The 24,979-nt window shown below is 35.6% G+C and overlaps 1 protein-coding gene across 15 annotated transcripts in view; it reads right to left on the bottom strand.

The window, feature by feature from the left end:
* The window catches only part of RPS6KC1 (ribosomal protein S6 kinase C1), a 223,155-nt gene that overhangs the window by 128,274 nt on the left and 69,902 nt on the right, over positions 1 to 24,979 (bottom strand). For 14 of the 15 annotated variants that reach the window (XR_001881479.1, XM_017851939.1, XM_017851937.1 and 11 more), the window contains 2 exons: positions 23,833 to 23,926; positions 11,420 to 11,782 (listed from right to left, as the gene is read on the bottom strand). Coding sequence is in view for 14 of the 15 variants with exons in the window: in XM_017851939.1 (XP_017707428.1) it covers positions 11,420 to 11,782; positions 23,833 to 23,926 (457 nt within the window). In the remaining variant the exon portion in view is untranslated. The remainder of the gene's footprint in view (positions 1 to 11,419; positions 11,783 to 23,832; positions 23,927 to 24,979) is intronic. The other variant, XM_017851944.1, reaches the window with a different exon arrangement.

Genomic DNA, 24,979 nt, shown 5'->3' on the forward strand with positions numbered 1-24,979 from the left:
TATGCACACAAACTTAGAAAACCTAGAAGAAATGGGTAAATTCCTGGAAACATACCACCTCCCAAGACTGAACCAGGAAGAAACTGAATATCTGAACAGATCAATAATAAGTTGCGAAATTGAATCAGTAATTAAAAACCTACCAAACAGAAGGCCCTGAACAAAATGAATTTATAGCCAAATTCAACCACATGTACAAAAAAGAGGAGGTGGCCAAGCACGGTGGCTCAATCCTGTAATCCCAACACTTTGGGAGGCTGAGGCGGACAGATCACCTGAGGTCAGGAGTTCGAGACCAGCCTGGCCAACATAATGAAACCTCATCTCTACTAAAAATACAAAAATTAGCCATGCATGGTGATGGGCGCCTGTAATCCCAGCTACTTGGGAGGTGGAGGCAGAAGAATCACTCGAACCCAGAAGGGGGAGGTTGCAGTGAGCCAAGATCATGCCATTGCACTCCAGCCTGGGCACTGAGTGAAATTCTGTCTCAAAAAAAAAAAAAAAAAAAGGAGGTACCTATCCTACTGAAACTATTCCAAAGAAAAGCACAAAAAAATCAAGGAGGAGAGACTCCTCCCTCATTCTATGTGGCCTGCATCATTCTGATACCAAAACCTGGCAGAGACACAATGAAAAAAATTTGAAACCACTATCCTTGAAGAATATAAGATGCAGAAATCCTCAATAAAATACTAGCAAACTGAATCCAGCAGCACATCAAAAAGCTAATCTACTATGATCAAGTAGGATTTATTTCTGGGATGTAAGGTTGGTTCAACATATGCAAGTCAATAAATGTGATCATCACATAAATAGATTTCAATAGACACAGAAAAGGCTGTCAATAAAATTCAACATCCCTTTTTGTTAAAAATCCTCAATGAACTACTCATCGCAGGTACATACCTCAAAACAGTAAGAGTCATCCATGACAAACCCACAGCCAACATCATACTGTATCAACAAATGCTGGAAGCATTCCCCTTGAGAACCAGAACAAGACAAGGATGCCATCTCTCACCCCTCCTATTCAACATAGTACTGCAGTCCCAGCCAGAGTAATCAGGCAAAGGAAAGAAATAAAAAGCATCCAAATAAGAAAAGAGGAAGTCAAACTATCTTTCTTCCCAAGGTACTACACCTAGAAAACCCCAGTCTCTGCTCAAAGGCTCCTACATCATATGAACAACTTCAGCAAAGTTTCAGAATACAAAAATCACTGCACAAAAATTAGTAGCATTTCTATACATCAATCATGTCTAAGCTGTGAGCCAAAACAAGAATGCAGTCCCATTCACAACAGCCACAAAAATAATAAAATACCTAGGAATACAGCTAACCAGGGAGGTAAACGATCTCTACAATAAGAATTACAAAACACTGCTGAAAGAAATCAGATATGACACAAACAAATAGAAAAGCATTCCATGCTCATGGATAGAAGAGTCAATATTATTAAAATTACCATACTGCCCAAAGCTATTTACATATTCAATGCTATTCCTATCAAACTATTAATGACATTTTTTCACAGAATAAGAAAAAAAATTCTAAAATTCCTTTGGAATAAGAAAAGAGCCTGAATAGCCAAAGCAATCCTAAGCAAAAGAACAAACCTGGAGGCATCACACTACCCAACTTCAAATATACTACAAGGCTACAGTAACAAAAACAGCATGGTACTGGTACAAAAACAGATACACAAACCAATGAAACCCTTCTTTATTTCTTGGTTATGGAACCCAGAACACCTATAACTATCTGATCTTCGACAAAGCGAACAACAACAAGCAATGGGGAAATGATTGCTTATTCAAAAAATGGTGCTGGGATAACTGGCTAGCCATATGCAAAAGATTGAAAATGGACTCCTACTTTTACCATACATAAAATCAACTAAATATGGATTAAATACTTAAAAGTAAAATCTAAAACTATAAAGACCATGGAAGAAAACCTAGGAAATACCATTCCACACATAAGCCCAGGAAAAGACTTCATGACAAAGACTCGAAAAACATGTGCAACAAAAACACTGACAACTAGGCCTAATTAAACTAAAGAGCTTCTGCACAGCAAAACAAACTATCAACAGAATAAACAGACAACCCATAGAACAGGATAAAATATTTGCAAACTATGTATCTGACAAAGGTCTAATATTCAGAATCTATAAGGAACTCAAATCAACAAGTAAAAAACAACCCCAATGACATGAACAGACACTTCTCAAAAGAAGACATACAAGCAGCCAACAAACATATGAAAACATGCTCAATATAACCAATCAGTAGAGAAATGCAAATCAAAACCACAATGAGACAGCATCTCATACCAGTCAGAATGGCTGTTATTACAAAGTCAAAAAATAACACATGCCGGTGACATTGCAGAAAAAATGTAATCCTTATATACTGCCGGTAGGAATGTAATTCTTATATACTGCTGGTGGAAAGCAGTCTGGAGATTTCTCAAAGAACTGAAAATAGAACTACCATTCAATCCAACAACTCCATTACTGGGTGTATGTCCGAAGATATAAATTATTCTACACATGCACATGTCTTTACACATGCACACATGTTTATCACAACACTATTTACAATAACAAAGACACGGAATCAAGCTAGATGCCCATCAATGGTGAACTGGATAAAGAAAATATGGTACAGATATACTACAGAATACTAAGTAGCTACTTAAAAAAAAAATAAGATCATGGCCTTTGCAGCAACAAAAGATGGAACTGAAGGCCATCATCTAAGTACAAGAACAGAAAACCAAACACTGCATGTTCTCACTTATAAGTGGAAGCTAAAATTCAGTACACATGGACACAGAAGAGAACAGTAGACACTGGGGCCTATTTGAGGGTAGAGGGTGGGAAGACGGTGAGGACTGGAAAACTAACTACCAAATATTACACTGATTACCTGGGAGACAAAATTATCTGTACATCAACCCCTGTGACACACAATTTACCCATGTAACGAACCTGCACACGTACCCTTTGAACCTAAAATGAAAGTTGTGAAGAAAAAAAAGAAAATGGCCCCAAAAGACTTGCTCAATACAGTGCTGCCACAAAACTTCTTTTTGGTTTAAAAAAAAAAAAAAAAATCTGCAAAGTGCCACAAAGTACAACAAAACAAGGTAAGCCTGTACATAAATGAATAAATATTAGCAATTAAATCCAATGAGATATAAAAAGGATAATGCATATCACAACAAAGTAAAGTTTATTTTAGGCATACAAAAGTTGTTGAACATTCTGAAATCAATCTGTGTGAACTCTTGGGCCTAGAGGACAACAGTGGTCACCAAATTTCAAATGTCTCCACATAACCTCTAAGAAACAAACAAAAAACCAAGAGTGCAAATAAACCCACATATGACTCATATTTTCAGCACCACTAGAAAACAAAGATACCATGACCTTTGAATTATCTGTAAACAGAAAAACAAACCAAATTACAACCAAATTACAATAGCACTCCCAGGGCCCCCCATTGCAGGCCAATGGATGTGGTGACCAGAGGAAGAAAAGTTTAAGAGAGTCCTTAGTGGGTAGGGGAAGGAAGGAAAGAAAAGAAAAAAAATATATATATATATATATAGAGAGAGAGAGAGAGAGAGAGAGCAAATTGAACTTAAACCAACACAGGTTGGCATTTGATAGTTAAAAAACAGGCTTTGGCCGGGCGTGGTGGCTCACGCCTGTAATCCTGGCACTTTGGGAGGCCAAGGTGGGCAGATCACCTGAGGTCAGGAGTTCGAGACCAGCCTGACCAACATGGAGAAACCCCATTTCTACTAAAAAACCGAAATTAGCTTGGTGTGGTGGTGCATGCCTGTAATCTCAGCTACCTGGGAGGCTAAGGCAGGAGAATCCCTTGAACCTGGGAGGCAGAGGTTGTGGTGAGCCGAGATTGTGCCATTGCACTCCAGCCTGGGCAACAAGAGTGAAACTCCATTTCAAAAAAATAAATATATAAATAAAATTTTAAAATAAAAAAACAGGCTTTATAGACTCGAAAGTGAAGAAAATAAAAAGTGAGAGCCTTGGTAAAGCCTTCCTACTGGGGAAAATCAGATATATAGAAAATGAGTGATACCTCTTCAAGATGTGGCAGTAAAAGGCCAAAGGGAAAAAAGAAAATGAGAGAAAGGTCAGGATCCTACAGAAATAAAAGAGAAACAAGACACCAACCCATTCCCCATCATCATCATCCATAATTGCAGAGAAGAGGGTGGAAACAACAGAAAGCAGGTTCTCAAAACTGGAACCCTGCCCTTGTAAGGAATGGGAATAGAAAAAAGCAGACCTGAGCCAGGTGCCATGGCTCACACTGAAGTCCTGGCTTTTTGGGAGGCTGAGGCAGGAGGATTGTTAGAGGTCAGGAGTTCAAGATGGTCTGCGCAACATAGTGAGACTCCTTCTCCAAAGTATTTTTTAAAAGAAAAAGCAGACCTCTTCCACTCAACACTGTTAAAGAATTACCTTTGAAGAGGGGAGATGAGGAAGCTTCTAGGGTGCTGGCCAAATTCTGCTCCTTGATCTGGATGCCAGTCACATGTCATGTGTGTGAAAATACATTCAGCGATATGGTTACGATATTTACTTTTCTGTATATATACTATACTTCCGTTAAAAGTTTAAAAAAAAACAGGTATCATGCCTGTTCTCTAGAGAATTATCATCTAAGAAACATATAAGAGAACACACATGAACAACCAAAACAATCATTTTTGTTTTTTAACACCAGGGGAGAAAGGATAATAAACGACACTGTTGGGCCATGACAGATAAGTAGAAGATAACATTTCAATGTGTTTTGTTTGTTTCTGCCTAACATCCCTTCCTCATTTTGATCCACTCCTTCCACATTCCATGGTTATGCTGTTCAGTTCATGCAGTTCATCAGGGATAGCTCTGTCCACCTTCCCAGGGATGACCAAATAACCTATGCCTAATCCGGTTACAAAGACAGAGGTGAAAGCTATGTGACGCATGCCAGGCCAATCCTCCCTGGGGCTTTCATTGGAGCTATGAGAGAAGAAACCCTCTTCCTCCAGGATCCTAAGGACAAAGTCTTTGTAAACCTGGAGCTAGTCGGGGGTTATCTTTCATGCCATGAAGACAAAATCAAACAAGAGAAAGGCGATAGCAAGTACAGGGTGGGAACAGAGACAGGCAAATAAAAAGACAGACCTGTTGGCATTTCTTGAACACCTGAATTGAGCTATATGTAATCATTCGTATGGAATAAAACACTCTTTTTCAGATGGACTAAAACAATGTTTTCTATGTGAGCCTCTTTGAGTTGGTTAGGTTTTTGCTACCTGGAGCTGAAAATCTAGTCTTAACACAAAACCTGAAAGAGAATTACCTGAGTATAGGATAATTTAAAAAGCAACTCTCTTTTCATTTGTGAATATCGAGAACACAGAATCTAAAGTCTTCTCTCTGAACCTATGAAATAGTTCCTTCTGAGTTCTCTGCATTAGTAACTGCTTTCTCCTATTGGCAGACACTTCCTGGATCAATTAAAGAAAGGAAAAAACAGAATGCTGATGAGGAGGGAAGACAGAAGACTAAGTGGCATATTTCAATCATTTCAAATCTCTATTTTTAAAAATCTTAATTAGACTGATTTAAAATGCTTCCTTCTAGCCAGTTTCAAAACAGTTAAGATCTGAAAAGTTCTCAACTAAGGCAATTTATTAAATCATCGTGAAAAGTACACATTTTATTTTAAAACAGAAAAGGCTGCAGAAAATTTTCATGACATTCAGGTCACAGGTCACAACTGAAGGAAAAAATAAAATAAAATAAGAAATATTCTGTATTTGTTTAATACTCCTCCCTATTGAAAAATAAGATCTCAACTTCCAGACGGAGACGGATAGAAGGCTCATACCTCAATAAGTAGTCCCTCTTTTCCAACTGTATTACAATGATAAACAAAATACATAAGAGATACCAAAAGGCACAACTGGGTTCAAACTTAAGATAAAAATCTCTGTGGCAAGTGGGATTTATCCTAGGAATTCCAGAGTGGTTCAATATAAGAAAATCAATGTAATATACCACATTAACAAAACAAAGAAGAAAAAAAGCATGTGATTGTTTCAAGTGATGCAGAAAAAGCATTTGTCAGAATCCAACACCCTTGCAAGAGAACATACAGAAAACTAGGAATAGAATAGAACTTCTTCAACATGATAAAGGGCGTCTATGAAAAACCAACAACTAACATCATATTCTGAAATCTTCCCCCCTAAGATATCAGGAACAAGACAAGCATGTCTGCTTTCCCAATGTTCTTGTACATTGTACTGGAAGTTCTAGCCAGAGCATTAGGTGAGAAACAGTAATAAAAGCCATCCAAATTGAAAAGGAAGAAGAAAAACTACCTCTAGTCTCAGAATTATAATCTTACACAGCTGCCCTTCAGTATCCACAGGGGATTGGTTCTAAGATTCCCTAAATACCAAAATTATATGACTTGCTTCCCTTTATCAAACCTAAACTTACTACCTTTTCATATATCCATCTATTTCCAAAGCCAAAACTTTATCCTTTGGGTTTCTAAATATTTGAATAACTCTTATTCATGGAATAAATCAATGGTCCAAGCTCCACATAAAATCATGGTGTTTGAAATACATCTGGACATCCCTGACAGCCTAGCACACATCTACCCAAGAATAAACTATAAAAAAATGGTTTGGTACTGCTTATTATACCATTTACCAGAATGAAAATGTTTGCATCTCTTATCTGAGTACTAATATTAAAATAGTCTCTCTGGTCAAAATACCAATAAAATCTTCAAAGAAAAACTGGATATCAACAATATCCAGAAATATATTATGAAATTTCACTCATAATGTATGCAAGAGAAGAGAAGAGGAGGGGAAAGGAGGTAAAAGGGAAGGAGAGGAGAAGGGAGAGAATGAGAGAAGAAGAAAAGAAAAAGAGTGAGAAGGGCAGGGGGAAATAATGGGGCATTTTTTAAGTGGGGCATCAACATCAAGTTAAGTGAAAAGCAACAGGTATGACTATGGCAGCAAATCTACCAGATATTTTCAACGAGATATACAATACAAAATCATGGGTCCTATTAGCATGCTATTAAGTTGACAGAAACATCTCTTCTTGAAGGGCCATTGCTCAATTTTATTTTATATTCTTAGAAAATAACCATTTTATATTCCCTATTACAGGGCCAGGTACATACAAGAAATAAATACTTATTGAACAATCAACTAGATGAATAGATGGCTGAGTGAAAACAAACAAATCGATAGAAGAAAAAATGACAAATACTCAAAATAAGAAAGTTTTCAAATATTCGACAATGGAGAGGATTTCCCACTTCTTCATTTTAAAATGCTAATCTAATTAGGGGGAACATGTGAGAGGTAGTACAGCACAATATGAAGACACGACTTAGGCTCAGAAAGGCCTAGATTAAAATCCTAGCTCAACTTTTACTGGCTTGTGTCCTTGAGCAAATTACTTAATTTATGTAAGTCTTAGTTTTCTCCACCTATAAAACAGGGATCACAACATCTACCTTACAAAGACATCAAACCAGTACTTTTGGCACCTGGAACAAACTACACAAAACCAGCTCTCAAATCAGCTCTGTAATTCATAATGTAGCCCACAGATGGGTGTTACTAACAATGCTCGCCATCTGGTAGCTTCCTGTTTTAAATAATTATTCTTGCTAACTAGGTGCCAAGCTTTTAGAATCATTATATTAAATGTTTGCACCCTCTAAATGTTGGTGTCCTTAGACAAAGTCCAGTATGGCCAGTCATAGTTCAACTTACAGGGTTCTTTTGAAGATTAAAAATAATGTAAGAAAAGTACCTTGTACAGTGACAGGCATGTAATAAATTACTTAAATATTTTATTAATACCTTTATGTAACCCATTTATCACTTTATATTATCACAACGACTCCAATAAGCCCACACATAGATTAATCATATCAGCCACTTTCAGTAATATATAAACAAGATGGACAGGAAAGTGTGATATATATTGCAATATCCTTTTCAAAAATTCAAGTTGATTCCTTCAACTCTGACTTTTGGATTTTCTGTCTTAAATCCATAAAGACTTGAGAATTTAGAAGAGTAGACAGTACTTTCATTCCAAGAACCATTTCTAAAAGGGAGTAAGTGAAGTGTCAGGTTCAAAGAGAATTCAAAGTTACCACTATCAGGGTATACTTATTCTCTGCCCCATGGGCAAAGAGAGCTGTTGCTATTGTGTTTTGCATGTGGTCTCAGCTGTGCAAATATCAGTTAAGTAAGAAAAACATCAAGCCATCTTTATCAGACCTACTAACAACCCAGATAAACTTCTTTAGGATGAATAGTTTAGTAACAAAATAACAAAATTTGCCAACCCACAAGAATCTTTGTATAAAGCACTACTTAGCTCTGAAAGATTCTTTTCTCTGAATTATCAGATATCCAGAAATACTTTTTTTATTATAAGGCATGCCAATCCATGTCAATAAAGGTCACAAGAACAAATGTTATGAAGAGTTAAATTTAAATGATTCATAGGTTTTACTGGCTATAGAGATATTTAACTAATAGTTTTGTCACCCTAGAACAAACTTCGCCCAAGGAAACATCTCTTCTGAGCATAAAGGTCAAATCAACCTCACAACTAGAGCCCCCAGTTTCCCTAGAAATTGAAGGATAATGTCCATATGTCTGTCAGATGGTGACTAGTATGCTAGTACAGAACCCATGGACTGGAAGCACTGTCCTGACCTTACATTTGACACAGGGTCAAATGTGTAACCAGAAGGACTGAAACAAAGGTTCTTTTATATACTGGTTAAAAATTAGATTTCTATGATTGTGGTTCCCATAGTTTGTCTGAATAAAAATTGATCACATTATGAATAAACAATAAAAGACTAAAATCAATTTAGTCAGTTATTAACTTCTGGAATTGTGACATATTAACAACAGAAACCAATCCAGAGCAGGAATGGATATTGTGGTTTCAAAAAGACAAACATGCATTAAATAGGAGATATATGTCTAAATGGTAATGCTCCTTACAATAGCAGTCTAGTAGGTTTGGTATCAAGTTCTAGTGGAGAAATAATTCACCACCATCATCAGCAAAGTAACTAACCAAATGACACATTATTTGTTATTTTCTGACATGCATCTATAATTCTCATTCTGAAGCACAGATTTTTATTTTTCTGGTGCCATCAAGTGGTAACATTATGAAATGTTCTAAGATTAAATGCAAATAACTTAGAAAAATGTCACACTGACCACACTGATGTGTTTTATTTGTCAGTTAAACACCCGTGATGTTTCAGCACATAATTATCTGAAAAGAAACGGAAAAATGTCAGAGCAGAATTTTTTATAACTCATACCGATTTTAAACTCCCAACCTAAAATGAGAGTTAAGGCAAAGAATAAAAATGAATAGATCTTTAAGACCAGAATGCTCCACTAGCAAACAAAAAACCCAACAGATGGCCGGGTACGATGGCTCATGCCTGTAATCCCACCACTGTGGGAGGCAGAGGCAGGCAGATCACCTAAGGTCAGTAGTTCGAGACCAGCCTGGCAAACAAAGTGAAACCCTGTCTCTACTAAAAATACAAAAATTAGTCGGGCATGGTGGCATACACATGTAGTCCCAGCTACTAGGGAGGCTGAGGCAGGAGAATCACTTGAACCCCAGAGGCAGAGGCTGCAGCGAGCTGAGATCATGCCACTGCCCTCCAGCCTGGGTGACAATAAAACTGTATCTCAAAAAAAAAAAAAAAAAAAAAAAAAACCTAACATTATAAAACCATTTGAAAAATAAAATTAGGATGAAAATGATCTTTCCATCAAAGCATGAAAACAAGTAACTTCAAAATTAGATTATCAATTAGAAACCTTAAAAGTGATAGCTATTATATAATCATATCAAGATGACAAAATTAATGAGAAATGAATTTAGAATCAATTATTTAAAACTGTGTTAACAGGTTCCAAATAGTTATATTAGCAGCTTCAGTAAGACAATAACTAGTGAAAAAAGAAACAAGACTCCAGCTCCTCTTATTGCTATACACACAAAACATTAATAGCTGTTTGATCCTCGGGCCCACCAAAATTAAGTAGCAATTGTGAAATCTGAATTCCCAGGTGAAGATGGCAAATTGAACACATTTCTTTAGCTACTCTCCCTCCAGAAACTCTATTAACATGGCAGTCAAAAAAATTATTTAAGACAAAACCCCACAAGGACAAAGAAACTGAGAAGGTAACAGCGACAAAATTTTAGAATATAAAAGCTGCCATGGGAATATAATTAAAAAAAAAAAAAAAAAAGGTAGATGGATGAGAGGTTACTAAAAGAAAATCAAGAGAGGTGCCTGATTTACACGGCATGGTAAAACTCTCCAAAAATTCAGGAATTGGTGGCATCAGGAAGTGGGAGTGAAACCTAAAAATAAGAGAAATGGTCAAAATCTTGGTTAAGAAGCAGTTAGGACCCTCCATAAACAAGCAGGTACACCATTTTATAAAACTGAAAGTTTATACTCCAGAAATTACAAAAGGCTTCTGGACTACAGGATACTAGGCATAGTGAGAAGTACTGTCGTTAAAAAATGTTAGCAGTACAGGAGACTGATAATCTGAATTGTACTGACAAATCCAAGACCACAGAACAATGAAAATGATGATTTTCTGTAAATGAAACCACTGGAAGAATGTCAGTATCAATCTTTGAATACTGCATCTAAAAAGTCATGTAACTAAACGCAGAATGCTTAACTCTGCTTCTATAAGGAAAAATTTAAGGGTTAAAACAATAGCTAATACTTCAAAAAAGTAAGTTCTATATATAGACGTTTGGTTACATTCAGCTCTACATGTCCCACATCACTTCCATTAATTAAATGAGAATTTACTACAACTACAGAGAACAGAATAGTAGGCAAACCCAAGAACCTTTTATGCTCTTAGTTTAAAAATCCATTTCATTTTGTCTCTTCAGGTCATCAAGAATCTCTGTGAATTACTCCTGAGAGAGATGAAGGCCGGTAAAACACTGCCTTTTCAAGTCAGAAAAGCAAGATTATTATTCATACAAGAGACTTCGAGACATGTTGACTTTTTTTTTAATCCTGTTTTTGTGGATTAATTGATTAAAAATAGAGGGTTAAGCACCTCCAATAATGTCTAACATCTCATGGAACTTAAAGTATATACCCATACATAGGTCTTTTAAGCTTCAGTAATTTCTCATTTTCAGTATTATTTCCATAAGACTAAACAGAAGATATATGTATGTAATTTTTTCCCATGTACCAACAAAAGAGCATGCCAAAACATATTAATATACATAAAATCATACCTTGAACACCTTCTAGGAGTAAATCAACTCCCTTCCTATAAAAATCAGAAGCAGCTTCATAGTCATCTTCTTCTTCCTTTTTTAAAGCCAGCTTTATTAATTCTCCTGCTTTCTCCAAATAATCTCTCTTGCCAAGCCTGGGTTTTAAACTGCCAGAAAAGAGGCTACGACTTTCCCGTTCTTCTTCTGTTTTGCTCTGTTCACTGTCAGAAGCAACAGCCCCTAGTGCTGAAGAATCCGAAGAAAGATTGAGACCAAAAGTTCTAATGGGAGAATTTTGATTGGAAGCCATTCCATCATCTAACTCAGCAAGAGAATCCACATCAACAGTAAGAGATATCAGATCACTGTCACTGGAGAAGCCTAGAAATATGATCACAATAGTAAACAGATATTAAATTGAGAATCAGCCAAACGAATACAAATCATACTAATTATTCATTTTTCGTATTATCCAAGTCAATTTGGAAGGCTGTAATTTACTGATGGAAGTCAGTGCCTAGCAATTTGTTTCGGCTTAGTCCATTCACTTTACGGTCTCTCTGTAACTCTGGAAGACAACTTCTTGCCTTAACCACCAAACTAAAATTGAAGACAAATCTTTATCTAGTTTGGTTGTCAAAAAGAACCTTTACCACAAGATCCTGTAAGCTATTTACAGAAAACTGCTGCCTGTACACACAGTTGCTATAAATAATAGCATTTTGATAAAGGAAAAAGTACTTGAATCTCAGTGCTCTCTCTCTCTCTCTCTCTCTTTTTTTTTTTTTTTTTTTTTTTTTTTGAGGACAGTACCTTGCTATGTTGTTCACCTGCACTCCAACTTTTGGGCTCAAGCAATCCCACTTCAGCCTCCTGAGTAGCTTAGATGGCATAAGCCACCAAGCCCAGCTCCAGCTCTTAAAACTCACTATGTGACCAACAGCAGGTTACTCCATAGTATTACTCATTATGCAAGACTTTAAATGAGGAATAGAATTAATGCATATAAAGCATAATAGACTATCATTATATTATAACTTTTATAACAATTATATAAACAGGTTGAATATCCTTCATCTGAAATGCTCGGGACAGAAGTGTTTCAGATTTCAGATTTTCAGATTAGAGATACTCAACCTGTAACTATATAACAACTATACAATGCGTCCTCAGAAGTGTGCTTTTAGGTAGCCATCCATATCTGGAAAATGTATACTATTTAGCATTTCTTAAAGACTGAATTTTTAGACATTTTATCTTAACCTCTTCTACAAGCTTTTGGAAAGGTATTTTTCCACCTTAGTTTTCAGACAAAAAATAAGTAATAGGTGCTACTGAATTATTTAGCAGTGAAAATTCCTTCTCTTAGTTCATATAACTGACATCATGGTAAACGAGCATGATCTATAATACATATCAAACTTTCTGCTCTCAGGACTGCCTTTTATATTCTTCAAAATCACTGTGGACTCTACAAAGCTTTTGTTCATGTGAATTGTATCTGTGAATATTTATTAAATACCAATATTGATATTTAGAAAAGAAGTCTAGAAATGTTTAAAATAAAGCATTAAAGCCCCATTACATGGTAACATAATTTTTATGAAAAATTACTATATTTTCCAAAACAAAAAAAGTCAGTGAAAGAAGTGGCACTGTTTTACATTTTTGCAAATCTTGTTAATGTCTGGATTAACAGAAGATAGCCAGACTCTCGTATCTGATTCTGCTCACAATCTGTTGTCATATGTTGTTTCGGATGAAAGATATGAAGGAAATGTCACATAGATAATGTAACTGAAAAAGAAACAAGTATTAGCCTTTTCAAATAATTATGAATATTGTTCTCTGATACTACACCAAAACTCAACAAGTGACAGTTTTTTAAAGCTTAGTTGTAATGTGGAATATAAAGTCCTATGAATGAAATTTTTGTTTCTGTTACATTCAGATCCACTGGTCTCTCTTACACACTGAATGGATCTTTCACCTGTGCATGAATTTATAACATCACCCATTGGTCATCCTGAAAATATTGGTTCCCTTAGTTACAAAGATCTTCTATATGTTGACAGCACATTTCATTATCCCAAAAAATTATATGTCAACATTTCATTATCTACTAATCTCATCAGAAAATTCTTTAAGTATTGGGAAACTGTCAAACCCAAAGTGGCAGACAGAGGTTATCGGAAAATCCTAATTTTGAATCGAAAACTCCAATTTTATTATTGGCAACAAATAATATCAGTTGTTTTCCTTGAAGTGTCAGCTAACTTCACTCCCTTTCAAGAAAAAATGGGCCAAATACACAAGTCTGAATAATGACAGTTTGTCAATTGTTCTTTTAAGCAAAATGGTGTCCCATGAAAAAACCAGCTAGTTCAGCTAATGGCTCAAACAACTGCACAAGTGCTTTTCCTCCAGATGACCATGGTAGTTCAGGATGCAGGGTGCTTTATGTATAATTCTCGTTCTTTCACACAGCATATTAAAAAGACAAGTAACAAGGGTTAAGATTTAATAAAATTAACAGTTTCTACTACTTAGGAAAAATTAGCATTGGTTTTATAAGTATGTGCAATGAGTACTGTTACAGTTTGGTGACACTGCCTTGATTCATGCCCAAGCACAGCAGTTTCACCTACCACGGCTTTTGCATCATCGGGGCAAATGTCAACATGGTGAAAAGACAAAGAATGTTCTGGCATTATGATCAAAATAGTTTTGCTTTATGAACTCCCTGAAAATATCTCAGAAACACCCAGAGATCTGAAGATTACATTTGAGAGTCAGTGATCTATATCATTAAATAAGATTGACAACAGTTATATAAAAACTAGTTTAGAAATAACTATGAGATCCGCATTCACCACTGAACATTATCTGCCAAGTTTCTCAGAAGAAAAAATTAAAAAGAAAATGATTTCCTCAGGATTATATACTAAATCAAAATTAAAAGTGAATTAGACTATAAAATTCTAGATCAGGGATTAGCAAGCTTTTTCTATAAAGGGCCAGAAAGTAAATATTTTAGGCTTTGCAGGCCATATGTAGTCTCTGTCACTACTCAACACTGCTGTTATAGTGCAAAAGCAGCCATAGACAATATATAAATGAATAAGCATGGCTCTGTTCCAGTAAAACTTTATTTAGACATTGAAGTGTGAATTCCTTATAATTTCCCCATCACAAAACCACAAAATCATATTCTTTTAATTTTTTTAACCATTTAAAATGCAAAACCATTCTTAGTTTTCAGGCCATACAAAAACAGGTGGCAGGCCAGATTCAGCCCATAGAACACAGTTTTGCCAACCCCTATTTTAAATTCAAATTGCCTACTTCATATCGAATAAAGTAAGTTAGGGTAAAAACATGTTACTGGCCACTAAGCTCAAATTTCCAATCAGCTTTAGATGCCGCTTTGGTACCCTGTCAATATATATCCTCATTTCCAACTTTTTTCAAGTCCTTAGAATGCCCAAAAGAACAAATTCTATTCCCAAAAGCAACAGATTTCATTAAACCAACAATCTCAAATGAGATTCATTGAGCCTAGTAAAAATCTTTTCAGTTCTCTGACATTTCAACCATACAGACAGTAACAGTACTTCATAATAAGAATCTTTTATAGCAATCTACAAAGTTATTTACCTATTATCCTAAGAAATATATATAAATTTTATGAGATTTTTCTTAAATCATTTTAAAACATGTTATGTATCTCAATGTAAACTTATTTCCTAAAATGATGCCAATATATAACCTAGCCCACTGAAACTAATAAACAAATAGACAAGGTTGAAAAAAGTTCCGGTTTATATAGCTAATCACAAAAGAAAGGAAATGCTGTATTAGAGATCTCTTTTGTCTGTTCTCTGGTGTCTTGTCACTACAACCTTCACACCATCTATCACATTGTTCTGTTTCATGTTTTGCCCAATTTTTCCTTTTAACAATAACAATAACACCAAAGGGCAAGAGGGCAAAGTTATGTATACTCTGTTTCTTGGCTTTTGACCACAAAAAACCAGTACCATAGTCATATTTCCTCTTACTTTTCAAATCACATTTTATTAGCAATGAGAATCATAATTAAATGAGATTAGATCAAAAAAGTAAGATGATTAAAATACCTGGAAAGACAGTAAGATTAAGTAAACATTCTATACAAAGTGTTCCTTTTTAAATTCTAAATAATTTCTTAATTCAGCATCTTTAAAAGCAAGCACACATACACCCCAGAAGATAAAAAAGAGAAATTTATATAGCCAAACCAGAAGAAGCAAAGAGAAATAAAAGACATTTATTTTAACCTTTTTAGAGGACAATTTGCCAATGCATACCAAAAGTGCAAAATTGCTTCTATCTTTCACCCAGAAATTCAGCAATTTATACCAAAACCAATCAGAAATGTACAAAACAGATCTACATACAAGAATGTCCATCTGTCCATCACAAAATTAGTAAAAGGTGGCAATAACAAATTCCTAACAATAGATTATAATAGCTCCTTATGATAAAATATTATACAGCTATTAAAATCATTTTATAGAATATTTAATGCTAAAGTGTCTTTTGATATATTATGCAAAAACAACAAACTACAAATGAGTATGTATACTATAATTCTACTTTAAAAACAACACACATAGAAAAAAGGCTTGAAAGACACACTAACTATTAACAGTGATTTTCTGTGTATGGTAAGATTATAGGTAATTCTATAATATAGATTTTAATAATATACTTTGTGTATTTAGTAAGCCCTTAAGCTCAGTATCTGAAAAATATCAAAAGAGATGCATCAGGGGCCAATATTGGGAATTTATTTGAGTAAAAGAAAGTTATACAGACATCATTTGTGAAATATAAACCTATATGGATCAACCAGCAGCTAGTGCCAAGAATCCCAAACTTAAAAAAGGAGTTAGACATGAGTATAAAGACAGATCTGTTTAAAGCAGGCAAACCCCGGACACCTCTTCCTTGCCCACCTTATTCCTTTAACTCTCCTCTTGAAGTTGCACCTTACCATGCCTGAAAAGCCTAACCCTACCATATCTCCTCGACCATACAACGCAACTAATCATCTTCTAGTACTCACTGGTATCTTTCTCTTCCATATTTAAGCAGTTTCTAAATTCCCTTCTTCTCAATGAAGTATTTTCCAGCCAGTTCAAGGAAGATAACATTTAAAAACTCCCTTCACCACCACAGCAATGAATCTTATTTATAAACATACTATACGTAAATATTCAATGCCTAATTTATATTATATACTTAACACATCTGCTTAATACAGTGCTTGTTCAACTCCTAGAAATCACACTACGATTCAACTTATTTTATACAAAGCTACATATAAATATCATACGAAGCGCAAACTAGCTCCCTAAAGCCCAGAAAAAAGTTAACTAGTAAGATACAGGGAGCAACAAGCAAGTGACAGGTTCTCAGTCCAGGTAGGAAGGATACTGTGGATAAGGCAGGGCAACTACTGACATTTGATATAATATAGAGACTATTTGTCAAAAGTTAAACCAACCTGAAGTCAACCCCATACTTAAAGAGGCCCTCTGGGCCATCGCAAGAGTAAAAGGTGCATCCTTCACCAACACCATCAAGGCAAAAACCTAAGCTTTTTTTGGAAGTGATACAAGGGGAAAAAGTCAAAGGTTCTATGAAAGCATTCTGCCTCCAGGTTCATATCACAGAAATTCAAGTCTCAGGGCTATTAGAGGGCCCCAGGTGACTTGTTAAAAAGCAGCTACAGACATAGGCGTTTATTTAGCATCCCAGTTCACCTACCTACCCTTACCTCTGTGCTTTGAACTGCTCAGAGTAGGGCAGTATAGTGAAATCTGTCTAGGACACCATCTCTGAAAGACAGGCCCCAGGGGAACAGGTTGAGTTGCCATAGAATAAATCTTTATACTATAAACTATCAGAAATCTGTATTTGAAGACCATCTGTAAAAAGAGATCGGTTTCCTTTAGAACAACAGGTGGTCTCTCATGGGTGACTATATATAAAATACATGGCCTCATTATTATTAGCTGATAGCTTTCACTGAGCCCTGAGGTTCAAATATTGCCATAGTCAACAAAAAGGAATTTCTATTTTTCCTAGTAGCAATGACTCATGCTCCATGCACAAAGCAAGTTATCTAGCCAGCAGAACAAAGGTTACCCTAAGGTAGAAGACACACATATCAGTTTCCATTAAGAAAGAAGCCCTTATAAATATGATTTTAAGTGAATACCTAAATCTAAAACTTAATGCTAGTTAAGATTCCTGTATGTAATTCTCTATTCATCATTTAGTAATAGCTATTGTTACAAAAAAGAACGTTTCCTTTGAAGTTTCACATTTTTATAACGTTCTTGGGTCATGTCTATGGTTCCTTGAAAATGTATGAAAAGAGCATCAGAATATCTCATACAGATCTGGTAAAACAACAAAATAAGCCCAGAAAACAACACAGCAATCTTAATTACAACCCTAATACTGCTATTTTATCATAATAAAGATCCATTGCTTGGCTTCATTTTTTACCAAATGAACTTTGTACTCTGCTACTCTCCATAACTTTCTCTAGACTCCAGGATATCAAGCCCATTACCAGTATGCAAGTAGCTCATGCTGAATTTTCTATACCAAATATGCCTTCTCCCTGCCTCCTCTCCATAAAATGGAATCTCTTCATTTCAAAATATAGTTCTGTAAGTGCTATCAAATACCTGGAGTACCTTAGGCACATGGCTAAACTTCTCTGAAATTCAAACTCTGTATTGTAAAACAAGACATTTATGTATATCATTTCTAATGATTCCCATAGCATACCATGATAATCTGTTATTTGTCCCACCTAACCCCCAAACTCCTAATATCCAATATTATCCTCAATAGCCCTAGAATTTTTAAGAGTCAATATTTATCATCGGTGTCATGTGTATAATTTACACACACTGGTACATTCTCATTTGTGATTATCTTGGGGGAAAAAAAATGACCTATTCTTTTTTGTCAAGCTCCACTACCAAAGAAAATTCAATTAGGGTCAGAGAATAAAACTAAGTTGGGTAAACAAGCACATAACAAAACAGAATCTCTTTCAGCGGAGTATGCAAGAGATATTCTAATATACATAACACCAAAGGGCCTAGAAAAATGCCAGTAACAAGATTTAGAGTTCTCATGGTGCCACCTAGTGGACATTTGCACTTAATTTTACTTTTAATTTAAATTACTTGCACTTTCTATACATTTACATTTAAATTAATATTTCATACTTTCTATATTTTGTCAGCTTAAACTACACCATGTAGTAAATAGACTTTAAGTTTGTCTTGAAAATAGATTTAGGTTATTAAGTAACCAATCATGTGACAAATATTCCTATTTAAAATAACCTTCCTCAAAGTGTCAAAGTTTAAATCTATTAAATGAAAATAACACAAATAATAAGACATAATAAATGGTATTTTGATACAGAAGATTTTTTCAAACTTAAATAACTATACACCTTTCCAATTAGACCAACCAGTGCTTTAAATATAATCAACACCATTCAATTTAACACAGCTTAATCATAATCTTCATGTCTACACGTGGGAAAGAATTATTAGGTGACTGTAACCACAAAGACAAATTGAGTGATCAGCTTATTGTATGCAGCAGATCTTAAGAACTAATATTCTTAAATGTCTCCTGGAATAACAAAATCTACCCCCACCTGCCATCAAATAAACATACAAATCTTGAGCTTAATGTCGTTTAAGGGATCCGTTACAAAGACCAGCAACAGATGCTATTCTCAAAATGTACATTTCATTTACTTTAAAATGGTTAACTCAAGACAGTTTAATAGATCCTTTTGTATCTCTACAATTGTTACAATAAGCATTTGGGGAGTTCTTAATCCACAATTTCCAGCCAAAAAAAAGCGGGGGTAGATTTTGTTATTCCAGAAGACATTAAAGTATATTCATTCTTAAGATCTGCTACATACAATAAGCTGATCACTCAGCTTTTCTTTATGGTTACAATTACCTAATTATTTTCTCTCATTTGCTGCATGAACCAGAAAAAATGTCCCTCCTCAAACTGAAAAGTAATGTGTTAGGAAGAGGAAATGACACAGGTTGCCACATGAGACTATACCAACATCCAAGTCTCTGATATCGAGGCCAGCATGGCAGTGAAGCAATCTACGCCCTTCAAAAAGGCCAACAGGTGAGAGAAATATGTCAAGGAGCTCAACTGATAAGCACCGATTTGGGCAGGTTTCCACAAATGTCCTAGTAACTTCACAGCTAAATTTAATTCAAGGAAAAGACGTAAGTTGAAAGAGACATAATGGAAATAAGATGTTAGCAACAAATTATATCTTCTTTCATCTTTGAAAAAATATAGTTTAACTTCTTTGAACAAAGGAGATCAAGAGTAACCAGGATTTCATTTTAAAATGTAAAACAGTATTAACTTTTGTTTAAAACCTACTAAATAATTTCCTAATTTTCGATTTCATATTAAACAAAATATATTTACCAGTTTATCACCAAATTATTTTTTTACAAAACCTTAAAGGGGTTTCTCTATCCCATGCTACTACAAAGTAACCGTGATTTTAAAAAACAGGCCAGGCACAGCAGCTCACACCCATAACGTCAGCACTTTGGCAGGCCAAGGCAGGAGAATCACTTGCGTCCAAGAGTTCGAGACCTGCCTGGGCAGCATAGTGAGACCCCCCCCCCCCCATTTCTACAAAAAATTTAAAAAGAAAAATTAGCCAAGCATGGTTGCGCCTGCCTGTAGTCCCAGCTACTCAGGAGGCTGAGGAAGGAGAATCACTTGAGCCCAGGACATCAAGGCTGCACCCAGCCTGGGTAACACAGTGAGACCCTATCACAAAACAAATAAACAGAAATCCAGATCTTCATGTTTTCCTCAGAAAACTTTCATTTCAAAGTATATTAGGATCTGTCAACTGCATTTTTAAGGTATTAACAAAAATAATGATCACTTCACCTCTACATCTGTTCTCTGAGAAGTGATCAACTTGCCATGTCACTCTAACTGTAACTAAAGAACATTGAAACAGCAGATTATATATTAAGATTTACCCCCTCCGGCTCACTCCACCAGCTAGCTAATTCACAAATATGAAAAATGACAATCCACCTTTAAAACACGGCTTAAAACAGTAAACTTAGAGAAGTTTTCAAAAGGTGAATCACTTCCTCACATTTTAGCTCTAAATCCAAAACTGAAGCATTTGTCACCACGATCCCTCTAACAACCCTCCATTTTGCTGTATACCTGTGGGGCTTGGCTGGCTGCTGACTTTCCTGCTCTTTTGCTACTAGATGTTCCTCTCCCTGGTTGTCTCCAGAGTTTGCAGACCTTTTGGTATTAAGTATATCTTCCACTTTCCCACTATGCCAAACAACCTCAGGATATTTAAAAGCCATTTTCCCTCTAAAATAACAATGAATTTGCAAGCTGTCTGACACATTGATCTACCTGTATTTATCAACCTAGTATCTTTCCGCAGGATTAATTTGCCAGGCATACAACTTTTAAAGGGAGGGGAGAAAAACAACATAACCATTAACAGCATTACCAGTTCCATGTTTTTCATTCTTCATGGATCACAGTGTGTTTCAGAGATGGTAACGTAGTTGAAAACTAAACCGCACTGACAGGATAAAATGTCAACATTCTTTTAAATGTCATAAGTCGTTTTCCATGTTTTTAACAGAAATGTTGGCCCCACTTTCTTTCATAAAAGCACATTCCTAAAAGGTAAATCCTTCCAAAGAAAACACATCTTTTTGAAACTTCAGAGGTAAACTCTGAAACAACTGCTTTAGGAAGGGTCACCCTTACAGCTCAATCTGCCTGAGGCTGTCCTGTGTCATGTTCGCGGCCTTGGTATAACTATTCATAGCACTGTCTATGATTCTCAGAAGTGTCCCAGTTTGGACAATAAACTACATGCTGACCCTGGCTTTAGGTTGTGTCTCCTTTAGCATTAATACAGCCATCTGTTCACCTTGAACAGCCATCGATATTTTAGAATACCATCCCAAGCAAACTCATTCCTAATAATTATGCTTCTCCCCTTCTGGCCTAGACTAGAGCAAAGAACAGAAAGATCTCTGCAGAACTTGCATCCATGATTGCCTTACACTAAAATAGGCTCCCGAGATACTCTTCTCTCACCATGGTTGACTCCCACCTAATAACAGAAGCTTACAGTAGGTATCAGAAGAATATAACTACTCCCGTATCACAAAATCTTTGATTCTTCTATCAAAAAAATAGAAAAAAGAAACATTCTGCATTTCTGACTATTGCACTCTTCGTTGAACACTCTCATAATTTTTTTTTTTTTTTTTTAGACAGAGTCTCACTCTGTTGCCCAGGCTAGAGTGCAGTGGTGTGATCTTGGCTCACTGCAACCTCCACCCCCATGGTTCAGGCAATTCTCCTGCCTCAGCCTCCCAAGTAGCTGGGATTACAGGCACCAGCCACCTTGTCTGGCTAATTTTTGTATTTTTAGTAGAGACGGGTTTTCACCATGTTGGCCAGGCTGGTCTCAAATTCCTGACCTCAAGTGATCCTCCTGCCTTGGCCTCCCGAAAGTGCTAGGATTACAAACATGAGCCACCATGCCCAGCCTCTCCTACAAATCTTTCTAACTCTCCTACTTGTTCTCTATTGGGTGTCACAGAATCAGCATGGAATCAAGTGGAAAATGTGTACTCCTCTTTCTCAGGAGTAGGGAAACTGAGGCAACAGCCAGCTTAGGTTATCCAGAAAAGTCACCTTCCAAAGAAACTAGTTCTATTAAAATCACATTGGGATCCCAAGCAGGGACTAGATTTTCCAAACCTTCACAAGGATCTCTGATTAAAATAGGTCACAAAAAAGATGATTTTACTACCACCCCCCCCAAAAAAACCATAATAGATTATAAAGTAAAATTACTGTCAACAATGTTTTTCTATGACCCTGGCAGAATCAGGATGGAGTCAAAGGTATTGAGAACTCAATGAAGACCCCTGGGCATGTGGGCCCCATGCATTACACAGAACACAAAGTTTAAATAAATAGATGTTAAGTCAATGGAAAGTACAATGAAAAACAATAAAAGCTAACCACTTCTCAATATGGTAGTACCAAAAGAAAAAAAATGTAAGTGCATCAGCCCACATAATAGATAAGAACATGTTGCTATTACCAAATCACGATGGAAATTTACTGCAACAGATTTACGTCAGCGTGGCTGCTGCTGTATGACAGAGTACATACTCTCACAAAAATAGCACTACAATGAGATGATGGCTGCCTCATCCTCATAAAGCATCCTCCTCCACCATAAATTCTTACTGAGATAAGAAATACTATTTAGTCTATTATTTTTACCTTTAATAAACCAAACCTAAGCCAGATAAAACAAATCTATCTACTTTGATTTTAAAACCCCTCCTACCCGTCCCCAAATCTTTTTTCAATATCGTAACCTTCCCTGAAAAAAAACTAGTTACAGAAATCCAAAGGCTGAAATGTACATATTTTCATCTTCCTATAAATTCAAGTGTGCCTTAATAGAGGAATAAAACAAGAGATTAACCATTCTTGAATGAAAGTGATTAAAATTTGATTTAGACTCATTTTATCTAAAACATATCAAAACACTAAAACTGCCTTAGGGTTTATTCTTTCTGGATAAATGACTAAATCTCTAAAGCCAGTCTTGAAATTAATTGTCTAAAAGTCAGATGCGCTAAAGAAATGAGTAAGGCTTTTTTTCTTTTTTTTGAGACAAAGTCTCGCTTTGTTGTCCAGGCTATAGTGCAGTGGTACAATCTCGGCTCACTGCAAACTCCACCTCCTGGGTTCAAGCGATTCTTGTGCCTCAGCCTCCCGAGTAGCTAGGATTACAGGCGCCTGCCACCACGCCCAGCTAATTTTTCTATTTTAGTGGGGACAGGGTTTCACCATGTTGGCTAGGCTGGTCTCAAACTCCTGACCTCAGGTGATCCACCCGCCTCAGCTTCCCCAAGTGCTGGAATTACAGGCATGAGCCACCATGCCCGGCCAGGTAAGGCATTCTTACACTAGACAACACAAATTCAGAACTACTCATTACACATTTCATCACCTCTAAGATGCCATTAATTGAAGGATTATTTTATATACCACTAAGACAAAAAGCTGTCAAATAAATATGATATCACTGACCCAATATCATGCACCCAATATCAGTGACAGTAAAATGTGAAGAAAAAAAGTATCTTAGAGTCAGTGAAATACTCCCAAATTCCTATATACATCTGTGTTTTTGCAATGCAGATATGATTTATAGTCTTCTGCAATCAAAACCTTCGAAATGCAAAAAAATTAAAATCTCTTACCTTCCGCACTACATTCAGGAAAGGTATCAATGAGGGAATCTGAGTGAGCTTCAGCAGGACCAATTAACTCAGAACTATCACTAATTATTCCACCCTAAAAAGATAAGAGCAATTGTGCTTCATTAGCATTAAGAGCATAAACTATACTAAATTAAAAAGTTATCCCAATTAAGTATGTGTAAAAATTTACAGAAACAACTAATCTATTAAACTAGATGACAAGTGTTTTCAAAAAAATCAATAGGTATATCAATATTGGTTCATCGACTGTAACGAATGTACTACACCAACCCAAGATATTTAATGGCAGAAACTGGGGCTGTGGGGAAGAAGAGATACATGAGAAAACTCTGTACTTACTGCACAATTTTTCTATAAACCTAAACTGCTCTAGAAATAGACTATTATTTTAAAATTCAATAGGAATATTATCATGTTTATAATAATATGTGGTTTTTTATAAAAGTATATTATGTTAATTCTACCCAAGTACTCATTAAGCAAACGTAGAAGAAGAAAAAAAAAACACGAACTAAAGAATATTGTTCAGTATCCTTGGGGACTGGTCATTTTAATTAGTGATAAATGATGGTCCATCAGGAATTCATTGAATTTTATCAAATTATACCCTACAACATATCACACAGCACCTCAGGTGATCTGAGAAGCCATTTAAAGTTTGAGAACCACTTGTATACAATATAGGTAAAACTAAAAAAAAATTAAGGTACTTTCAGTAGAGATATTTTTTAAAGATATAAAAAAATATAAAATTGATTTCTCTATGTGGCCATCATTTTAATTCCCTATTTAGGTTTGCAAATTCAGCCTCAAAAAGTTATCTTACTCTACATGCAGCTAGAGAATGATACCATCAGACAAGTAGTGGTGGTATGATGTTGTGCTATGGTTTTATGAAGTGAATGCTCCAATCACGATATAAGAGCTTATAATCCTTAAATAATTAAAACAATAGCTCTTCTGCTCCTTAATATCTTCCCTTCTACCTTCTACCAACAGTTCTATCCCTCCAAACACTACTAACAGAATAATAAAGCTCAAAAGAATTATAAGCCCCCATTTCCTCTCTACTTCAGCACAAAAAAATTCAATGACTATCTTTTTTTTTTTTTTTTTTTTTTTTTTT

The sequence above is a fragment of the Rhinopithecus bieti genome, unplaced genomic scaffold (assembly GCF_001698545.2).
Source record: "Rhinopithecus bieti isolate Rb0 unplaced genomic scaffold, ASM169854v2 scaffold_34876, whole genome shotgun sequence".
Lineage (NCBI taxonomy): Eukaryota > Metazoa > Chordata > Mammalia > Primates > Cercopithecidae > Rhinopithecus > Rhinopithecus bieti.